The 18,935-nt window shown below is 37.2% G+C and overlaps 1 protein-coding gene across 5 annotated transcripts in view; it reads left to right on the forward strand.

The window, feature by feature from the left end:
• Nucleotides 1–736: 736 nt before the first annotated feature.
• Nucleotides 737–18,935, forward strand: part of RRAGB (Ras related GTP binding B) — a 47,549-nt gene continuing 29,350 nt past the window's right edge. For 2 of the 5 annotated variants that reach the window (XM_029929940.1, XM_029929944.1), the window contains exons 1-6: nt 782–1,274; nt 2,115–2,148; nt 4,691–4,790; nt 9,633–9,716; nt 11,626–11,692; nt 13,935–14,157. In XM_029929940.1, the coding sequence (XP_029785800.1) occupies nt 1,183–1,274; nt 2,115–2,148; nt 4,691–4,790; nt 9,633–9,716; nt 11,626–11,692; nt 13,935–14,157 (600 nt within the window). In that variant the 5' untranslated portion in view covers nt 782–1,182. Of the gene's footprint in view, nt 1,275–2,114; nt 2,149–4,690; nt 4,791–9,632; nt 9,717–11,625; nt 11,693–13,934; nt 14,158–18,935 lie in introns of all 5 variants that reach the window. The other 3 variants (XM_029929943.1, XM_029929942.1, XM_029929941.1) reach the window with 3 other exon arrangements.

Raw genomic sequence — 18,935 nt, forward strand, 5'->3', positions numbered from 1 at the left:
TATAGTACAAAAGGGCTTAAGATGAAAAGCAATAAATAGTCGCCTCACTTTCTTTCTCCTGCTCCTTTCCAGAAGCAACCCCTTTGAACTGTTTTGGCCATTTTATCTGAAGGTCTCTATTACATACTCTAAATATAGTATGTAAATATCTATGAATGTCCCTTCAATTATCAATTTTAGACTTTACTGACTTCTTACTGTGGTCTATGAGAATTTATTTCCCTTCCACTTTCAAACAAGTGAGGAGATGAGTATGTGTCCTAGAATTCCTAATGAATACCTGGTCCCAGCAATAACTTCCATTGCGTGCATACTATGCGAAAGACATAGTTGTAACCACTTTGGATGTAGTAAGTCATTTCATTACAAGCTGGGTTACAGGGACTAATAATAAAAACAGGAGGACAAAGACTTAAAAAGCAGGAAAGCAAAAACAATGTTAAAAAAGCAACAACAAAACAACAAAACACCCACCCCCCCACACACACACTGGCGTTGAAGCACCGAAATTGAAAACGTCTCCTTTAATTCTGCGTGGCAGAACAGTCGTGCTGGGACTGCCCACAAGGAAACCACTTACAGGATGATAGCTCCCCGCCGGACCTCAAGGTGGGGCGAGATTAGCTAAAGCGACTAGCGGCACTCTGTCCTTCTCCGCGCAGTCTCCATGGTAGTCTTCCCATCCCTCCCTCCCCTTGGGTAGCAGCAGTCACGTGACCAGCTTTGGGCTTACAGGAGGTGCCCACGTGATCCTGGCCTGCAGTCGGTGCCTGCGGTGAGGTACCTGGGCTCCTGAAGGGCGGGCATTAGGTCGTAACTGCTCTGTCGGCGGACGCTTTCTCGGGCGACCAGGCTCGGTAACCACAAGCCGGCGGGGGCATTCATTACTTAGTGCCTACCGCACGGGTCGCTCTTTCTGCCACCTTCGCCGTCCCCACCTCTTTTTGCGTGAAGTCACCTTTGCGTTTCGAGACTTTGGGTCCTGAGGCCCAAACTCGAAACGAACCCCCACCACTCCTCTTTTCCACTCATTCTCTGTCTCTTCCTTTGCACCACCACATCATTTAGCCTTTGAGCTGGCTATCTAGGCTGTTCCTTGAGGCCAAATTCAAGGCGGTTTAAGGTAACCGTGGGGGAAAAAGTACTGCGGTTTAGAAAGGACTGGAAAGGACTTGTTGCTTGATGGAAGAATCTGACGCTCAGAGAAAGATGGAGAAAGAGAATCTGGGGCCAAGAATGGATCCTCCCATAGGGGAACCTGAAGGATCGCTTGGGTGGGTGAAGTTTATTATGTGAAACCTAGAAGTGGGGGGGTTCTAACTGAAGAAAATATTATGAATTACAACACCATTCCTATGATAAATTGCTTCTATTTACCAGTATTGTTGATTGGTATCATGCTTTTGATGACAGGATAAACTGGAAATAGGATTGGTTGTTAATTGGGCAGAAACAACCCTTGGGATGGGCCTGATACCAGTCCCGAGGTTGGGGGTGAGTGTTCTAATTGAGAAGATAGTTCTGTTTCTTAGAATTATCAGTAAAGGAGACTTAACATCCTCATGTTGAGTATAAGACGTCTAGGGAGAAGGTTGGTATTTCCGGGGCAGAGATCAGTGGCTTGAGAGTACTTTCAGTGCCTTTTTGTACCTGAATTTGAGATATATATTGTGTATACTTTGTGCATGTAATGAGTAAAATAATGACTTGGAAGGACAGCTGACTAACATTCTTACCGGTTTTAAAAATAGGCTAACTTAAAAATAATAGAGGACATTCGAATAAGACAGTATTATTTTATTAAAGCACTTGTATATGTTGCTTTGATAAATTTTTTAAGATAAAAAAATCAATCTTGAATTTTATGGCTCATTTATATCACTAAATAAATCTTAGGAGCCATCTCCTGAGCACTGTAATTAGGGGTAGGGAACTTGGATCCAGTTTTGTAATTTAGGAGAACAAGGGCCTCTTTAAACTGAGTTCCTACACACAGCTGTACTCCACTGTTGTGCTAAACATGTTCATTTGCAGCTCCACATTTATTTGTATTTGTAAATTCCAATTTCTAAGGCAATGGATCCTGGAAACTGTCTTTTGGTTTATATCTACAGGTGGGTGCTACCAAATACAGCCATGAAGAAAAAGGTAAGACTTGTTAAGTACATCAAATACATGAAAGTATAGGTAAGAAGATATGATTCAGGAAATATATTTGTAGTGTATATATGTCATCTTTCCTGCAGCATTTCAGGAATCTTCTACATTTTCTCATTGAGTCTTGTCCTCTTCTTTGCTATCATTTAATTTTTCTAATATTTAAATCTAACTGGGTCATTCACATACTTCCCAAAGCCCATAGAATAAAATTCAAGTGACTTCATCATATTGAATGCCCTTTAAAAATCTATTTCTGACTAAACCAATCTGCCACACTGGTGCACTTTGTCATAGCTATATAGAATCTGGTTTTCATCCAAATTTATGAATTTGCATTTTTTGTAAGCCATACATAAACACTACACAGGCCTCTTCCTGCACATTTTTGTGGAACCCAACTTAAATGTTACCTCTATAATGTCTTATATGAGTTTTCCAAGTGGAATTGAGCATTCCTTCCCTTGTTCTCTTATGGTACTGTGCCCCACCCTGGGGGGTTAGGCAGAATCAATAAGGGCATGTTTCTGGAGCAAATTTCTGAAACTTGGGCTTTCAGTGTCTTCATTTGTAAAATGGTGATAATATGTTCTATCTCATAGGGTTGTTATGAAGTTTAAATGAGTAAATGCGTGTGCAGGCCTTAAGTTAGCACTTAACACAGTTGGCCTTGGTTAGTCTTCCATAAACAGATGAAAATTTCTTACATTAAAAACACAAGAAAAACACCATATTTACCCTTAACTTCATCCAAAACTTCAGTTATATAATTCAGTTTGCTAGAGGAATGTTCTTAATGAGCCTGTCCAAAGTTGCTATTAGTGTGCCTGAGTAGTTTAATCACTTGAGCATCTGACTCTTGATTTTGGCTCAGTTTATGATCTCATGGTTCATGAGATGGAGCACTGCATCTGGCTCTGCACTGATGAAATGGAACCTGCTTGGAATTCTCTCTCTCTCCCTGCCCTTCCCTACTAACACTCTCTTTTCTCTCAAAATAAATAAATAAACTTAAAAAAATAAAGTTGCTATCAACAAGGTGGGCTAAAAATACCAGAAATTTCTATGTAATTAAGAATAAAAGTTTATTTGTGCAACAACCTTAGACTGGTTTGTCAGTAACATTTCCTTAGTGAGATAAAGTTATGTAGCTAAATAGCTAGATTAAATTGAGCCTGAGTGCAGTACACTTTTGTTAATATTCCCTATATTTGTAATTAGAAAATTTCATAAATTATCTAGGGATTGAAGACATAACCTGTACCCTTTTCATTTGAAAAGCAAGGTAACTGGAACTATAGTCCATAAATTTTAAAGTTTGAAAAGACTGAAAAGTCACCTTACCAAATTCCCTCCTAGTGCAAGAATCTACAGTATCTTTGATAGGTGTTTTTCTGTCTTTGTTAGGTGCTAACATTGATATGAAGGTGCTATTCACCTTCATAAGTTCACCTTTTCCATTGGAAAGTTCTCATCTTTAATAACTTGCTTGTTTTATATCTTTGTTTTGATAGCTTGGTCGTTCTTTTGGTGAATGTATTTTAAGCATCTGTTATATGTTAGGCACTGGAGATACATAGGGTGTTCTCCCTGCCATTCAAGAACTCAGAGTCTTGTGAAAGACCAAAAATCCCAGATAACAACCATGCATCATGGTCCTTGCAATGGTGTACAAGTGCCTTGGGAAGAAATAGTTGAGATGCACCTAAGCCACCTTAGGACGTTGAGGTCAGGGAAGCTTCTTGAGGAGATGGTTACTGAACCAGGTCTTGAGAGATGAATGGAGTTTAGCTGAAGGAAGAAAAGGGAATGGAAAATTACTGGCAGAGAGTACAGCATGAAACAAAGACATAGAGCTGGGATCCTTGGAGTTCTGAGAGCAATCAAAGTGGATATAAGCAGTTCAGTTCTGTTCAGTATGGCTGGACTCTAAAAGTTCCAGGCCAGGAAGGTCAGGAGGTAACAGCAGAGGATTAGATAAGCCTGATCAAGGAAGGTCTTATATGCTGTTTAAGGACCTGATCTTGTAGGCCATGGGACACTTAAAAAGAAAAATATACAGAGTAATTAAAGAATAAAATCATAGAGTAAGTAGAAGGGATAAGATTAAGGGCAAAGGTAGAAAGGTTGACCTTGAGCAGGAGGAATAACTTTCAGTTACAATGAAATCCCCTGCCAGGTAGTTCAGTGTATGAAGCATTAGATTATAAGAGATCAGGGTTTGATTTCCTCAAGTTGTTATTTCACTAACATAGTTCTGAATATATGATAATGTATGATGGTAACATAGTAAATTCATCTGATTATATTGCCAAGAGGATGTGTGATCCATGACAGGTAAGTGCCTGGTCTCTGGAATTTTAGATCTCTGCATTCACCATTGGTCAGGGAACTAGTTAGTTACAAGTATTTGCAGCAAGTTGTTGGTACTATCACTTCAGTAAAACATCAAATACAGGAGAAAAATAGGTCTCTTTAGATTTGATTTGTTCTAGATTCCTAACTTCATTGTTTTTTCTCACTTTGTTTTTAGGTGCTATTGATGGGTAAAAGTGGGTCTGGTAAGACCAGCATGAGGTCTATTATCTTTGCAAATTATATTGCCAGAGACACACGTCGCCTTGGTGCAACAAGTAAGATGTTTTATCATATTGTGAAATCAGGTGATATTAACTATTAATAATTTGCATAAGGCACTTGGTTGTGGTAAGTTAGGAATGTAGACATTCAGAGATTTGTTTTGGAGCATGTTTCCCCTTTGTTTTTCATTCCTTCTCAGAGGGATGTGGCCTAATTCTGGTTACTACTGCTTGCTCTATTGGGGAGATTCTTTCTAGATTGCTTACCAAGTGGGATACCCTTCTTCAACTTGTTTTTTATCCTGCTCTTAAACAAACATAAAGACCTTTTTGTTTGACTATTTGTTCCTTTTTGTGAGGGGTTGTTTTTAATTTATTATATAAAAGGAAATTACTTGATAGGTATTAACAAGCATAACAATAAAATCTCTAAGATTTTTTAAAAAGCTTTCAGTCATTAAAAGGTAAATTCTGGGTGATGGGGGCTGTTGCTGGGAGGTTAACTTGATGTGTCCTCTCTGCTGCTTCTCTTCCTGAATATATATAGATGCTCTCAATGGAGTTCTAGCTCTGACTTGAGAAATGTTTCATTGCCCTTTTTTGTTTGAATGCTAAATCTGGCTTCTTAATATAAGCTAGCTGGGCTGCTGTGGCTGCTAGTTCAGTGGATCTATGCTTCTGGAAGACCTCTTCTGTCTCTAGACTGTAATGCCATTTTATTTTGTGGCATCCAGGCATTTTTGGATTCTGCCAAGGTCCTCGGCCTTTAAGTGATGAAAGCATTGCCCTACCTGGCTTTCTGATCTGGGTTACTGATCTGGCTTTCCTGATCTGGGTTACTAGCATCATGAACACTTTTAGGGACAAGTTACCCACTGCTTCATAAGGTATCCCACTCTGGTTTTAAGAACAACAAAGATTTTCAAACAACTTTGTTCCAGACCCTAGGATACAAAGAAGGAAATCTCATTTTTGTTTATAAAGTACTTGGAGTATCGTATATTAAACACACACACACACACACACACACACACACACACACACACACACAGAGTCAGAACTGGAGCAGCTTTAATAGTTAGAAAGCTATTTCTTAGTTAGAACCCTAAGTGTGTGTATTTCCCTTTTTGTTAGCTGGTCCCCTTTCTGTTCCTTTGAGTCTCTACAAGTATTTAAGTATGATTAATGTCTCAATCCATCCTTGCTTCTCAAATCTTATCTACTTAAGTTAAACATCTCCAGTTCCTCTATCTATTCCTCATTTTACATCATTTCAAAGCATTTTTAAGGACTTGTTTGAATGTGTCTGTTTTTCTTAAAGTGCTGAGACTTGAATATAGATGTGATCTGATCAGATCAGGGTAGGACTATTATATTTCTTTCTTTTTTAATGTTTCATTTATCCTTGAGAGAGAGTGAGACAGAGCATGAGTGTGGGAAGGGCAGAGCAAGAGAGGGACACAGAATCTGAAGCAGGCTCCAGGCTCTGAGCACTGTCAGCACAGAGCTTGACACAGGGATCGAACCCACAAACTGTGAGATCATGACCTGAGCCGAAGTCAGATGCTCAACCAACTGAGCCACCCAGGTGCCCCAGGACTATTATATTTCTTTTTTTTTAAGTTTTTATTTTATTTTTGAGAGAGAGAGAGTGTGTGTGTGTGTGAGCAGGGAAGGGTCAGAGAGAGAGGGAGGCACAGAATCCAAAGATGGTCTCCAGGTTCTGAGCTAGCTGTCAGCACAGAGTGTGACATAGGGCTCGAACCCATGAACTGTATGATCATGACCTGAACCAAAGTCGGACGCTTAACTGACTGAGGCACCCAGGTGCCCCAGGACTATTATATTTCTTATTCTGGTCATCACACTGCTGTTAGCACTGTCTAGCCCCCTATTATTTTTTTATGGAGTGGCTTTCATTATATTGAGTCATACTAAAAAAAAAACAATTCCTTTTCACATACATTGTTATTAAAACACATATCATCCTTTTGATTCTTGTGCAGCTAATGTTTTAAATCTAAGAAAAAATTCTTATCTCTATTAAATTATTCAGTTTTGCTTGTATTATCTTTTATGTTCCTTTACCCACTGTTTGTTAACTGTGAAGTACAGGACAAGTTATTATCTTTCAGGGGCTCAGTTTCCTTATCTGTAGAAAACCGATCAGATCCCCATCCCTTTCATTTTATATGCTTATTATCTCATCTGTTCTGTTAGCTATCTTCTTAGCTTGGTGCATTTTGTACATTTGATAAGCATCTTATTTAGTCTTCATCTAGCCATTCCTCAAAAATTTTGTCAGGACAGGGTCCTATATGACTTGTCATGCCTTGAGAGACTTCCTTCTAGAAAAGTACCTGTCCAGACCTCTTCATGTCTTGGTTTGCTAGATTTTAATTTGTCTCTATTCTCCCAAGTTAAATATCTGGACCTAATAATCATGGTTTCAGTAGATTAGAGGAAGCTGATATTTATTATATGCTTTTTGATTTAATTTAGTCTTTATATTAACTTCGCATTGATAGATGACCTAGAAGTTGAGCTTACTCAACTAGCAAGTGTTAGAACTGAAATGTCACTATATACTCCTGCTCTATCCATTGTGCTACAGACACCAGTTCTATGGCATTTCATTCTCTGTGTGTTTTAAATTCTGTACATTTTACTGAAGTACCTTTTTCTAGTCAATTAATATTCTTGTGTTTAGCTAACCAGCAGAGGTTGATTACCCTAAGTCTAGTGAATAGTCATGTATCCCAAATTTCAAAACTATTCAAGCTTCTTGAAATAGTTCTGAAGTAATCTAGCAGCATCATTAAAAAGTTACAAGCAATGTTGCAAATTATATAAATCCTATATATTCAAGCAGTCCATTTTTTCAAGTGCTCTTCTGGACCATCCTGTGTGCCAAGCACTGTGAATGCAACAGGACACTTGTCCTTAAGGATATCTCAAGTGGAACATTTATTGATATACTTTGCTAGCAATTACTGTATGTCCTCAAAGGTAGTAAAATATGCTTTAAAATAACTATATTGGACTTAATACTTTAATGTGTCATTAGCTAATTTGTCATTGCTGAAGAAAAGTCTGGATTCTACTGCTAAACTTACAGACTACTTGAAAATACATCTAGTGCTTTGATTTTACTTACTGTTCCATTTTATACAGTTGCTGATTTTCTTTAAAACTAGTAAAAGAGTACTTCTAAAATATTATATCACCTTTAATGTTTTAGTGTTTTTATAGTTTGTCATTGGTGAAAAAAATCCAGTTTTATTTTGTTAAACTTAGAGCTTATTTTGTTTTAAAATTTGAGGTAAGGATACAGAATGGTGATATAATTACCTTATCAGAGGGTATTAAAATGTGTTTGTTGGAATAGTAAACTTGTCAATAAAAATATGATTATGAAGTATTTTAGTCACAAAAACTGTTGACAGCTCCAAGATTTCTTACCTTCTCAAAATTCTCTGTTCCCTTGGCTTTTATTTAATGCTTTATTACCCTGGTTTTCTTCATTTATCTTTAACTATCCCTACTCTTTAAAAAAATATTTTCTTCTTTCGGCCCCATAAGTTTATGTGATTTCTCAAAGCTCTCTTCTGATTCTTTTCAGTTGCTCTTATGATGGCAGGACAGGAAGAATAAGAGAGGGAGGCAGAACATAGGGGTTAGATCATAAAGTGTCTTGTAACCCAAATCAGATAGTTTGAACTGAGGACAGAGCACAGCCTCTAGAGAATTAAACAAAAAAGTAACATGATCAGATTTTGTTACTTTTAATTTTCAATTGTAATTACAAAAGTAATACTTGTGAGAAATTTAGACATTAGAGAAGTGTAGAAAGTTTGCTTCTTCCCTCATCATCAGGCCTGCTTCCTTGGGACGACCACCATTAGTAGTTTGAAATTGTCCTTTTGACCTTTTTTATTTTCTCTGGCTGTTTACAATCATACATATACAGAGACTTTTTTCTTTTTAAAGAAGAGTGGAGTAAAATCTGCATTTTGGAAAGACCATTATATCTAATATGGAGGACAGATTGGAAGGAGGCAAGGGTAGAAGCAGGTTGATAAATTAGGAAACTATTTTAGTAGACCAGGTAAGAGATAATGGGGCTTTAACTTGGGTTAAGGTAGTGTTAGTGAATATAGTGAGGAGAAAATGCATTTAGGATATACTTAAGAGATGGAGTCAATAGAACTTGCTGATAGATTTGGGGTGAATAGTAGAGGGAAGAGTGCACTCAAGGATAAAATTAAGGTTTTGGCTTAGGCAATCGGTTAAATTCACTGAGATGGAGAAGACTGAAAGAAGAATAGATTTTGTAGAAAACAATGGTGATGAGTTATATTTGGATATACTGAGTTTGGGATACTTGTGCATTATTCAAGTAAAGATGTCCATTATATGTTTCAGAAAGGGAGAGAGACATCTGTACTAAGAGATACACACTTAGGAGTTAACAGTATCCAAATGTTAAATAATGGAAATAGAATAGAAAGCTTACCTGGGGGGAAAATCTAGAGAGAAAAGTAGGTTGCAAACGTGAAATCCTGAAGAATGCTAACATTTAAGGGACAGAAAGAAGAATAGGAGGATCTGCCAGAGAGGTTATAGGTATGATATCAGAGTCCAAGAGAAGAGAATTTTTTGAGAAGAGAGTAGTCAACAGTGTCATGCTGTAGAAAGTAAGACTAGGACTAAAAAAAGTCCATTGGATTTGGTAATGGGGTCATTGGTTATTTGATGAGAACAATTTCTGATATGGGAGTAGAAATCAGATTTCTGTCCCATGTGCTTCATATCTAAACAGTCACTGAATCCTGTCACTTCTTTTGTTATTGTCTTTCCCTTTCTCAGTAGCACTTCTTTCCATTTTTTTTTTAGTACTAGACCGTTTACATAGTCTTCAAATTAATAGCAGTTTGAGCACCTTCTCTCTCGTAGACTCTGTTGGAAATACAAAGACATGTAAGATATGATTCCTTTTCCAAGGAGGGGGAAGTAAGGGGGAGAAGGGAAGTAGTTTGAGCACCTACTATGTGCCAGGCAGTTGTATGATAACTCCTTTAATTCTTAAAATAATCCTGTAAGGTCAATAGCATGCCTCCCACCCTTTTTAATAGAAAAGGAAACATACTCAGAGGTTAAGTGACTTGCCCAAGGTCACACAAAGAAGTACAGCTGGTATTTGAACTAAAAACTGTTTACCTTCAATGCCCATGTTTTTTTTTAAATAATACTTTGTTGCTTATGATCTAGCTTATAAGAATATAAAGTTGCATAAAAGTTAGAGAGCAATTTAAGCAATAGATTCAAGATAGTCATAGACAAAACACCACCATATGATTGATTGTCACATAAATTGCATAAATGATAATTGCTAGACTTGAAGGAAATTTTTGGGATAAAAATTCTTATTTTTTATTATTTCTCCTTGTGATGTTTGGTGCCTGGCAGAGAGTAGATGCTTAATAAATGTTTGAGTGAATTCAGAGGGAGTGATGACGGTAAGTGGGGGTGGCCAGGTAGGGCTTTTAGAGGAGGTGGAATTTAATCTGGGTCTTAATAAATGAATATAACTTTGAAAGAAAGGTGGGGAGGACTTTCTAGGCAGATGAACAGAGTAGGCAAAGTATAGAGTGGAGAGAGAAGTGTAAGGCAGAGGTCGCAAACAAGCAGTCTGTAAGCTGGATAAGGCCTGTAGGTATGTTTTGTTTGGCCTGTACAGTGTTTTAGAAAACACTGGAATTAGTTATTAATATGTAAAAGTTTCTGTAAAAATCTGGATTTACCACATTATTGAAAAATTTAAAGATATGATCATCTTGATTCCACATTCATGCCTGACAAATGAGCTAGAGCTGAGCCATTGAGTAATTGCCACCCACTCCATCATCCTCTTGGGTGGGTGTTTACCCTCCATACATGATTATCTTTGCTTTTGTACATTTACTGGCCTGACCCATATTAGCAAGTTTGCGACCTCTGGTGTAAGGTATATTGGGAGTTGGGGAGGTAGTGGGGTTGGGGAGGACTATGAATAAACCAAATTGGACTGAAGCAAAAGGCTTTATTAATGTGACTCACTGAGGAATATAAAGCTAGATTGGAAGCCAAATTCCAAAGGACCTTGTATACCCCACTGTAGGCATGGAGGAACCATTGAAAGTTTTTTGAATGGGGAGTGACATGTTCAAAGTAGTGTTAAGAAGATGAACCTGACAGTAGCCTATAGGATAAAGTGAAGTGGGTAAGGTTTCTTGGTGGGAGATAATTATGGAGCTATTATAGTTGTATAGGCATGGAAAGGTAAAGGTCTTCCTTAATGTTAGTGACAAGTTGTTAAACAAGGAGTGGAATTGAGGGATTACAAAGGAATATCAGTGAATGTGGATGGAGAAGTCAACAATGACCTGCTTCCCCCTACAAATGGGACATTAACTCAAATAGGGAAACCAAAAGAAGGAGTGAGTTGGGTTATGGTTTATGCTTGATTTATATTTGGTGGTGTTAAATTTTTTTTTTTGTGGAGGATGTTGGTGGGTCAGGGAAGAGCTATTAAATGGTATATATCTCTGTCTCACATGTTGAAATTTTAACATGAATATTATAATTGGAGATTGTTTCTCCTCTAAGCACTAAAGTACTAAAAAGTAAAATGACTTACATGAAAGCCAGCTTTGTAGCTCAGAGTAGTTTAGGTGCCAACCTTGCCACTAAACTACACTACTAAGCTAAAAATCACCTTCTTGTAGCTTTGAGCATTTCACTCCACTTTGGTCCTTCTAAATTCCATGGGTTAGTTCTTTTTGGGCTAGCATATTTTGAATTTCACCTCACATGCTATAATACTAGATTTGTCATATTTGTCTTCCAGTTGATGTAGAACACTCTCATGTTCGATTTCTGGGAAACCTGGTATTGAACTTGTGGGACTGTGGTGGGTAAGTACCATCAGCTTGTTTGTGGGGCCAATGGCAGTAATCCTAGCACCTAGTATAGTCAGTGCGGAAAATACATTATAGAAACTATCACTTGTAGTAGATACATTTGATAGAAATTACTTCAGAATTGGCACTTGATTAAAGATCTCTGACTTTTATGTAATTGAGAATATGCCCTCTCTATGTGACATGTTTAATCAGCACTAACATAAGCTGTATCTAGATATCTGTAATATGGGATAGATTATCACCCTCTTTTCCAGGTTGAAAAATTAGGTTTTTATTTCAAGTGGCATAAAACCAATGCAGAGAGCTTATTCATCATATCATATCACCTCATTCTTTTTTTTTCTTACCTCATTTTAATTATCAATCTCCTGGCAGTCTAAGCACTGTAGATTGCCCTAAGCACATATTCTCCAGTTGAGTTGCCAGCTGTTTGAGGAGAAGGAAACAGTTTTTCCTCATGGCTGAGGCACTTCCAGAATATTCCATCACAAATATATATTCACTGTGCTTATATGTGGTATTGCTCCCTACCCTATGGCCATTTGCATCTCCATGCTGCAATAGCAGTGTGTGGTACACAGTGGTTAGGCCTAGACTCTGGAGTTAGATTGGGGTTTATAGCACACCTCTGTTAGCTGTGTTATCTTGGGTAGATCATTTAAACTCTGAGTTACAGTTTCTTCATCTGTACATAGGGATAATAGTGATACCCACTCAATAGAGTTGTTTTGATAATTCAGTAAAATGATATATAAATGCATAGGAAAGTTCCTCACAAAATAAATAGACATTATTGTTAGCTCAGTGTTTACCAGCTCCTGGCATAGAACCAACCATGGAATAGGTGCTCAATGAGTCTTTTGTTGAAAGAATAAGGAAATAGCCAAATATTCTATATAAGAATATAAGAAATTTTATATAGAATATATAATATAATTTGTATAAGAACAATAGAATTCTATATAAGAATATAAGAAAATGACTTCATTATTGCTAGCAGATGCATCACTTAATGCTCTAGCAACTCTCTCCATACAGATCCTTCCTCATTATCATTCTTCTAATTTTGTAATCTATTTTAAGAGATTAGTCAAAGTTCCTTGCTTTTAGACACTAAGGTGTTATCATTAATTTTGCAGATGTTAATTTTGCAGAGAAGGCAGCTGAGGTCCAGTGAGATTATGAATTACCCAAGGTCACACAGCTAATTAATAACAAAGTACAAGACTAAAAGCTTGTGACCTGACAAAACTTTTTTTATTATTTTACTTTATTTTAATTCCAGAATAGTTAGCATAGTTGCAGGTGTAAAATATAGTGATTTAGTAATTCCATACAATACCAGTACTCATCAGGATAAATGCACTCCTTTATCCCCATCACCTACATCACCCATCTCCTCCACCTACTTCCCTTCTGGTAACCATCAGATTGTTCTCAAAACTTAAAAGTCTGTTTTTTTCTGTTTCTCTCTCTCTCTCTCTCTCCCTTATTTGTTTTGTTTCTTAAATTCCAACAAACTATTTTTTTTGCTGGATTCCTGGTAATTCAGAACTTCTTGGTAAGCAGTACACAGCCTAAGGATCAAAGAACAACACTTATAAAAAGTTATCTTGGAGTCATTGTCATATAGTTTAGAGTATATGATGGTTATTCCTTCAGTAAACATTCACTGAGCACCTACCCTATGGCAAGCTCTTTGCTTAAAGCTAGGAAACAAGAGCGGAGAGTAACAGACATGGTCCTTGCTTTCGTGGAACTTATTGTGTAGGGAAATGAATTCCATTAATTAAAAACTTGCACAGTCACATGTAGTATCACATTTGTGGTTAAGTGTTAAAAACAATGTTGGTTTCTGTGAGGAAATATGGATTGAACTGAAATCTAAATGGACAATTAGGAGTTAATTAGATGTGGAGATAGGGGAATAGCATGTGCAACAGAGTAAACAGAATTTGTAAATGCCCCTCGGTGGATACACCTCAGGCTAGTTGAAATGAGAGGTCAAAGTGTATTTGGAACACAAGGAGAGGGGCAAAGGTGTGGCCCAAGAAAAAAGGTGAGGCCATACCTTTTTGGCTTATTTATTTTAGTATTTATTTGCCTATTATTTGCCTAGTAATTTGAAGCCTTAAGATTATCTTTTACATTGTTTAAGCTGACAAAACCAGATTGTAAGTAGGAGTGACTAAACCAAGGGCTTGTTTACTATCTGGATGTTTTTTTCTACTAGACAGGACACCTTCATGGAAAATTACTTTACTAGCCAGCGAGACAACATCTTCAGAAATGTGGAGGTTCTGATATATGTGTTTGATGTGGAAAGCCGTGAATTGGAAAAGGACATGCACTATTACCAATCATGCCTAGAGGCCATTCTGCAGAATTCACCAGATGCTAAAATCTTTTGCTTGGTACACAAAATGGATCTGGTACAGGAAGATCAACGGGACCTGGTAAGAAACATGAAGGGTGCTGCACAAAATGGTTGACATGCTTTCTAAACTTCTTTTATAGAGATATAGGTAAATGATAGGATTGTTTTCAGGAAGAATAAATATCAGCATAAGCACTCAAAGGTTTTTAAAACACTCATACATTTTCCATCATAAGGGAAATATAATATCCATCTGGCAAGTAATTTTCAGACTCATGTAAGAAACTTGTCAATGTGATATTAAGTAGCCTTCATGTATTTTTTATTAAGTAAAAGTAACATATAGTGTTATATTTTAGCTGTACAGTATAATGATTCACCAGTCTATACATTTCTCACTGCTCATCAAGATAAGTGTATTCTTTTAAAAAATTTTTAACGTTCATTTTGAGAGAGAGAGACACAGGGTGTGAGCAGGGGAGGGTCAGAGAGAGAGGGAGACACAAAATCAGAAGCAGGCTCCAGGCTCCCAGCTGTCAGCACAGAGCCTGATGTGGGGCTCAGACCCATGAACTGTGAGATCATGGCCTGAGCTGAAGTCAGCTGCTTAACCAACTGAGCCATCCAGCCACCCCAAGATAAGTGTATTCTTAATCCCCTTTTATCTCATCCATTTCCCCACCCACCTTCCCTCTGGGGACTAGGAATTTGTCTCTGTATTTAAGAGTCTGTTTTTTATTTATTTGTTCTTCTCTGTTTATTGCTTTGTTTTGTTTCTTAAGTTCCACAAATGAATGAAGTTATATGGTATGCCTTTCTCTGGTTGACTTCACTTGGTACTATATTCTCTAGGTCAATACATGTTCTTAAAGATGGCAAGATTTCATTCATTTTTGTGGCTGAATAATATTTCATTGTGTATATATATATATATATATATATAATTTCTTTATCCATTCATCTATGGATGGACACTTGGATTGCTCCCATATCATGGCTATTGTACATTATGCTGCAGTATAAGGACCCACATATATTTTTACATTGCATTTTCCTTTCCTTTGGGTAAATACCCAGTAGTGGAATTACTAGAGCATATGAAAATCCCATTTTTAATTATTTTGAGACATCTCCATACTATTTTCCTCAGTGGCTGCACCAATTTGCCTTCTAACCAACAGTGTATGAGGGTCCCTTTTTCTCTACATCGTCATCAACACTTGTTTTTTCTTGTGTATTTTTATTTTAGCCTTTCTGAGACGTGTAAAGTGATATCTTATTCTGGTTTTAATCTGGACTTCCCTAATGATTAGTGAATTGAACATCTTTTTATATGTGTTGTTCATCTGTATGTCCTCTTTGAAAAAATGTTTATTCAGGATCTCTGCCCATTTCTTAAATTGGACTTTTTGGTTTTATGGGAGGGGGATTGTTTAAATTTTTTATATTAACCACTTATTAGGTATATCATTTGCAAATATTTTCTCTCATTTGGTAGGTTGCCTTTTTGTTTTGTTAATGGTTTCCTGTATTGTGCAAAAGCTCTTTATTTTTATGTGATCCTAGTAGTTTGATTTTGCTTTTTTTTTCCTTGCCAGAACAGACGTATCTAGAAAAATGTTTCTATGTCCAGTGTCAAAGAAATCATTGCCTATGTTTTCTCTTAGGAATTTTATGGTTTCAGGTCTCATATTTAGGTCTTTAATCCTTATTGAGTTCATTTTTGTGTATGATGTAAGAAATTGGTTCCATTTCACTAATATACATGTAGCTATTCAGTTTTCCTAATAGCATTTGTTGAAAAGATTGTCTTTTTCCTATAGGATATTCTTGTCTCCATTATGGTATATTAATTGATCTATAAGCATGGGTGTATTGGTGCACTATTTTGTTCCATTGACTATATGTCTGTTTTTGTGCCAGCACCATACTGTTTTGATTACTGCAGCTTTGTAGTTTTTTAATATTTAATTTTTTTAATATTTATTGATTTTTTATAGATTATTGTTAAGTTGGTTTCCACATAACACTCTTCTCCATAAGTGCCCTCCTCCCTGACCATCACGCCCTTCTCCTCTCCTCCTCTCCCTTAAGCCCTCAGTTTGTTTTCAGTATTGAAGAGTCTCTCATGATTTGCTTCTCTCCCTCTCCCTAACTCTTTTTCCCTGATCCCCTTCCCATAGTCCTCTGTTAAGTTTCTCCTGTTAGACTTATGAGTGAAAACGTGTGGTATCTGTCCTTCTCTGCCTGACTTATTTCACTTAGCATGACACCCTTGAGTTCCATCCATGTTGCCATGAATGGCCAAATTTCTTTCTTTCTCATTGCCATGTAGTATTCCATTGTATATATAAACAACATCTTCCTGATCTATTCATCAGTTGATGGACATTTAGGCTTTTTCTATGATTTGGCTATCATTCAAAGTGCTGCTATGAACATTGGGGGTACATGTGCCCCTATGCATCAGCACTTCTGTATCCTTTGGGTAAATCCCTAGCAGTGCTATTGCTGGGTCATAGGGGAGTTCTATTGATAGATTTTTGAGGAACCTCCACACTGTTTTCCAGAGTGGCTGTACCAGTTTACATCCCCACTAACAGTGTAGGAGGGTGCCCGTTTCTCCATATCCTCGCCAGCATCTATAGTCTCCTAATTTGTTCATTTCAGCCACTCTGAGCAGCATGAGGTGGTATCTCAGTATGGTTTTGATTTGTATTTCCCTGATCATGAGTGATGCTAAGCATCATTTCATGTGTCTGTAGGCCATCTGGATGTCCTCTTTGGAGAAGTGTCTATTCATGTCTTCTGCCCATTTCTTCACTGGATTATTTGTTTTTTGGGTGTGGAGTTTGGTGAATTCCTTGTAGATTTTGGATACTAGCTCTTTATCTGATATGTCATTTGCAACTATCTTTTCCCATTCCATCTGTTGCCTATTAGTGTTTTGATTGTTTCCTTTGCAGTGCAGAAGCTTTTTATCTTGATGAAGTCCCCATAGTTCGTTTTTGCTCTTGATTTCCTTGCCTTTGCAGATGTGTCAAATAGGAAATTGGTGCAGTACAGGTCTAGGAGACTGTTTCATACTTTCTCCTCTGTGGTTTTGATGGTTTCCTGTCTCACATTCAGGTCCTTCATCCACTTTGAATTTATTTTTGTGAATGGTGTAAGAAAGTGGTCTACTTTCATTCTTCTACATATTGCTGTCCAGTTCTCCCACACCACCTGCTAAGGAGGCTGTCTTTTTTCCATTAGATACTCTTTCCTGCTTTTTCAAACATTAATTGGCCATACATTTGTGCATCCAGTTCTGGGTTCTCTATTCTATTCCATTGGTCTGTGTGTCTGTTTTTGTGCCAATACCATACTGTCTGGATGATGACAGCTTTGTAGTAGAGGCTAAAGTCTGGGATTGTGATGCCTCCTGTTTTGGTTTTCTTCTTCAATATTACTTTGGTTATTCAGGGGTTTTTGTGGTTCCATACAAATTTTAGGATTATTTGGTCTAGCTTTTCGAAGAATGCTGGTAAAATTTTGATCAGGATTGCATTGAATGTGTAGATTGCTTTGGATAATAATGACATTTTAACAATGTTTATTCTTCTGATCTATGAGCATGGAATGTTTTTCCATTTCTTTGTGTCTTCAATTTCTTTTATAAGTTTTCTGTAATTTTCATCCTACATGTCTTTTAAATCTTTTACTCCTAGGTATTTTATGGTTTTTCATGCAATTGTGAATGAGATAATTTCTTGATTTCTCTTTCTATTGCATTATTATTGGTGTATAAAAATACAGCTGTTTTCTGTAAATTAATTTTGTGCCCTGCGACTTTGCTGATTTCGTGTATCAGTTCTAGTAGGATTCTGGTGGAGTCTGTCAGGTTTTCCATGTAGAATATCACGTCATCTGCAAAAATGGAAAGATTGACTTCATCTTTGCCAATTCTGATGCCTTTTATTTCCTTTTGTTGTCTGATTGCTGATGCTAGGGCTTCCAGCATTACATTAAACAACAGTGGTGAGAGAGGAGATCCTTGTGTTCCTGATCTCACGGGAAAAGCTCTTAGTTTTTCTCCATTGAGGATGATATTAGCTGTGGGCTTTTCATAAATGGCACTTATGATGTTTAAGTAAGTTCCTTCTATCCCGACTTTCTCGAGGGTTTTTATACTGACTACTGAAAACGAACCATGGACTGAAGGGGGAGGGGGAGGGAGGGAGGGGGTGATTGTCAAGGTGAGGGGCACTTGTGGGGAGAAGCACTGGGTGTTATATGGAAACCAATTTGACAATAAACTATTATAAACAAAAAGAAAGAATGCTGTGGTTTGTCAAATGCTGTTTCTGCATCTATGGGCAGGATCATATGGTTTTTATCTTTTCTTTTGTTAACATGAGGTATCACATTGATGGATTTGTCACTGTTGAACCAGCCCTGTAACCCAGGAATGAATCCCACTTGATCATGCTGGATAATTCGTTTTATATGGTGTTGAATTCGATTTGCTAGTATCTTATTGAGTATTTTTGCAACTGTATTCATTAAGGATATTGGCTTGTAGTTCTCTTTGTTTGTTGGGTCTCTGTATGGTTGGTGATCCAAGTGATGCTGGCTTCGCAGTATGAATCTGGAAAGTTTACTTCTATTTCTATCTTTGGACTAGCTTGAGAAGAATTGGTATTAACTCTGCTTTAAATGTCTGGTAGAATTCCCCAGGGAAGACATCTGGACTTGGGCTCTTATTCGTTGGGGGATTTTTGATAACTATTGGATTTCTTCACTGGTTATGGGTCTGTTCAGATTTTCTGTTTCTTCCCCTTTGAATTTTGGTAGTGCATATGTGTTTAGGAATTT

The sequence above is a fragment of the Suricata suricatta genome, chromosome X (genome assembly GCF_006229205.1).
Source record: "Suricata suricatta isolate VVHF042 chromosome X, meerkat_22Aug2017_6uvM2_HiC, whole genome shotgun sequence".
Taxonomy (NCBI): Eukaryota; Metazoa; Chordata; class Mammalia; order Carnivora; family Herpestidae; genus Suricata; species Suricata suricatta.